Below are 4,127 nucleotides of genomic sequence, written 5' to 3'. Positions count from 1 at the left end.
TACAAACCACAGCAATGATGCAAGGATGCACTCAGAGTTGCACAGTTTGACGGTACAGAAGCTGCCCAAACTGGCTGTTAAAACCTGCCTCCAGCAAGCTCTACCCCCTGGCACCTCTCCTATGAGCAAGCCACAAGTGTAGGAAACCTGCCCAGGTAAGAGAACATTTTATTTGTTGAACTTGTAATTAGATAGGGAAAAAATACGTAAAAACACCCCATTGCCACCTGCTGCCAAAACCTTCTTCCTCTTCAGAGTAATTTACAGCAGATTCATGAAGAGCAGAAGATGGTTGAAGGGCTGTGACTGTCTCAGGGCAGGGGAAGTTGCCTGAGAGGGATGGGCAGGATCCAAGAGAGGAAGGAGCACAGCACGAGCCTCTTGCAAAGGATAAACGATTGTGTCGAAAGGCATCTCAGAGCCAACACAACAAAATTTTCACACAACATGTCCTTTTCATAATTAAAGGCTAGGGTGACTTTGAGGACAGATTCTGAAAAATAAACTCCCTTTTGGTTTTAAATAGGTTGAATTACATCAATTCACAGAAAATGAGAAGCACTAGTTTGCTTCTCTTGGGGGAACATGTTCTTTCTGGGGGAAAATTCGTCAGAAACATGTTTATTGCTGCCAAAGAGGAGCTTGAAACGTTGCTGCTGTCAGAAGTGGCTGTATTTTGAAAAGAACCCAGAACCCAATATGCAGTTACCACAGGAGTCTTTCTAATGCGCTGTCCCAGTGTAGGTAGCAAATCAGAGTTTCTCAAGCTAAACCCAAACCACCTAAACTCTAAATGTGGCTCCCATAGGCAGAACTTTTGTGTCTAATTATCCAGTGTGATAGAGATTGACTATTCTTGGGTGCTATCTCTTAAAAACCCTGAAAATCAATAATTCCCTCACTTAGGGCAGCAGTGGAAGGAACTGGAACCCACACACAGGCTTTTAATGTAAGCACTAAGTACAAGTACTTTGCTGCATAAAGCTGGAACCCAACTTCACACCAAAAAGCTTTCCCATAATGCAATAAGACAAGCTCCATCCAACCTTTGGAGAGATCCACTCTAGAAGACATGTTCTCAACTAACTCACCTAGGATGCACTGAGCTCAACATGGGGCTCACTAGTTAAGGTAGCTCTCTTCTAAAACACTGAGGGAAGAGGTAGTGTAGGAGGACAGGTGCCTATTTAAGTGACTGGAAAGCATTAAAACTGGCATAAGTGATACTCGGTACCACTTACAGCCCTGGTTCCCTTGAGTGCAGGGTGAGAGATAAGAAGAAACACAGAGGAAAGCAGTGTTTTGAAAGAGGGAAGTAGGATATAATAAATTGGCAGCGTGAACCCTGCAGTGAGAGTCTTTCAGAAAACGTACTGAAATCTATTCCCTAGAAAATGACTTAACAGCTATTATTGTTATCATAATATAGCTGGAGTGAAATTAAGGAGTAGATAGAGGCATCTTATAAAATTCATCACACTTTTGATTTAAGCTGCACTATTCAACTTCACAGTGTAGAATTTTCTGAATGGCAATGTCATAATTTGCTACAACATCACAGACAAATCGTATAAATAATTTAGAAAAATATTCACTTGGATGAGGAATACCATTTAGCCCCTGTTTGTATGGCGTAAGTGAGCCTTCCAGAGTACACAGGACTTGAGCTGCTTCTCTCTGAATAAATAATCCCCTCCCAAAGCACACATATATACACGTCCCCTTCCAAATTAGTGTTCTTACCTTATCTTTATTTTCAGAGCCAGAATCCTCAAGTTTGGTCCGAATGACGAAGGGAGTAGATAACCTCAGGAGAACTCGTTCAAATGTGGCACTGATTTTAGGAGAAACTATGTCGAAGCAATCTTGGAATTTCAGAGTTTTATGAGTGTCACATCTGAGCTGCTTCCTAAGACCTTCTCCAAGCTGGAGAACCAGCATGTTTGGATCAAACATCAGGTGAAAAGGGAAAGCTCTGCAGAAGGTGTTGATGCTAATCCTCAGGTCTAAGGGGGACTGGGAAGTTCCTGGTGGAAGTGCTTTTGTGATATTTGCATTTTCATGTTCTTTAATAAGGAAAGTCAGACAACTGCAGTTACCTGGGTTCGTCTCCTCTGAACACAACTTATCATTACTGACCTGTTCTACTTCCACTTCCAAGCGGTAAATCTTCTTTGCTGCTGCCTTTATCATACCTATCATTGCAAAACCCACAATCTGATGTGGGTGAAAGTAATGAAGCATGAGATTGCCTCCAGGGAGCTCTTTGCATAGGAAAGAAGGGGATTCCAGAGTGGCCTGTCTTCCAAATGAAGTTCTAATGTGCTCCAGCAAAGCATCAAAGCCATTGAAGAAGTCTTGAAGGGTCCCACCTACAGCTCGAAGAACTCTTTCATTCTCATCAAAGCAGATATTGAAGAATTCCTCCCCAAACTTTTCTTGCATTTCCTCAAACTTCAAACCTATAGGACAATGAGACACTGATATCAAAAACATGGTATTGCTACTGAGTTACATTTTCTCTTTGCTCTCTACTTGCCCAGTATTTTTCCAAGTCAGTGAGAGTGGCTTTTTCACCAGATACCTACCCATAGGACTTCTGTTTTCTCTGGTGATAAACCTAGAAGCCATTTTTGCCATTTTTGTCATTTTAAAATGACACATTTTAAAGTCCTCATGCTTTCAGCTCACTGTCCCACATTTACACTGGCGCGTCTCCTTTTCCTTGCTGGAAGCCAGGATACATTCTAGTCTCCCTGACTTTTGCATGTGACAGGCAGTCTGCTGTGTGAATGCACCCAGGCATGGGTGCATCCCTTCCATTACTGACTGACCCACAAATGCTGCTTCTGTTTTTACAGCCCCTCTATTCACTACCTCTGTGAGGGATCCAGCTCTTACCAGCTTGAAGAATAAGCTACTGGGACTCAAAGTCAGGCCTTTGGCTTTCAATAAGCAACATACAGCCCTGCAGCCAGATGACACTTTAGTAGCTGGGGGAAGGGGGATTGTGGATTTGGGGTTAGTTTTTTTTAGACTTTTCTCATTTTAGCTATTGGGCACTGCAAGAGGATACAAAGGAATAATTCCTTCTTTTTTGTTGCCTGCAAAGGAGAGCAAAAGCCTTTCCACTTTAGGCGTCTACACTCATCCATCTATTTAAAAAACCCTGCCTTTTAGAGATATCTAAATGGCTAGTAGAGCGGACAGCTCTGTGATATCTCACAATGTCACTTCAAGTCTCTGTCACAGAAGTTCAAAAGGTTTTGATTTACAGAGGTGATAAGGCTGGTATTGTTGAAGGGATGAAAAAATATCAGTGATGGAAGCCCTGGATATAAATGTGTATTAAATCCTACTCCAGTTTGTTATTTACCATTTTAAGGATAACCTAGAAAAAAAAATCTTGAGGTGGTTACTAAACATTTTACTCTGTCTTATTTTAGGGAAGACATGCTCTGTTAAGGTTCATCTGTATAAAATCTCCATATGACATAGTAGAGTTATAAAATTAATTAGATCTGTTTGTATTGTTCTAAGCTGTAATAGAAGAAAAAGAAGTTTGAATCAGCTGCATGTGAATTACAAATATCCATCAAGAGTTTTCAAAGGAAATTATTATAGGAATTAACATAGTTCCTTCAGTGTATTGATATCAAAACAAATCAAATCACATTTCAGTCAACTAGTAAAACACCTTAAAATTTATCTTGAACTCTGACAGAAAAGTAGGGTAGTTATTAATTTCCTAAAAGCACAACAGGCCCTTTATTTTAATATGTATTCAGTATGCTTTATAGCATTCATAAGATCCCAGTGGATCACTGAACTTCTCCTTGTTTGTTTAGATTGTTTGTAGGCTTTTAAATTTCTAAGAAAGAACAGTGTGATTAGTGACTTTCATGCCCAAGAGGTATAACAGGGGACAGAAGAACTCATGCATCTGTTGTTTGCAGACAATAACCTTTGATCATCTCAAGGCAGCATCTGAACAGCCTATGCACACGGGCATAGTTAAAATTATCAATATTCACAGAATCACAGATTCACAAGAGATCTGAGCATTCCACAGCTTTGCAAACTATCTGCAATGATAGTTTTGTTTGGACCTTCAATATAATTAATAG

At 40.4% G+C, this 4,127-nt stretch overlaps 1 protein-coding gene across 1 annotated transcript; it reads right to left on the bottom strand.

Annotated features, from left to right (window-relative positions):
• Positions 1 to 1,743: 1,743 nt before the first annotated feature.
• On the bottom strand, positions 1,744 to 2,640 carry LOC114818533 (guanylate cyclase soluble subunit alpha-2-like; the record flags this gene model as incomplete). The annotated part of the gene is made up of 2 exons (XM_029084751.1): positions 2,589 to 2,640; positions 1,744 to 2,462 (listed from the first exon to the last, which is right to left on the bottom strand). Coding segments are annotated over exons 1-2 (771 nt in total), but the record flags the coding sequence as incomplete, so codon positions are not given.
• Positions 2,641 to 4,127: the final 1,487 nt, after the last annotated feature.

The sequence above is a fragment of the Antrostomus carolinensis genome, unplaced genomic scaffold, assembly GCF_000700745.2.
Source record: "Antrostomus carolinensis isolate BGI_N321 unplaced genomic scaffold, ASM70074v2 scaffold50394, whole genome shotgun sequence".
NCBI lineage: Eukaryota > Metazoa > Chordata > Aves > Caprimulgiformes > Caprimulgidae > Antrostomus > Antrostomus carolinensis.
This window is presented reverse-complemented; position numbering and strand designations above follow the sequence as displayed.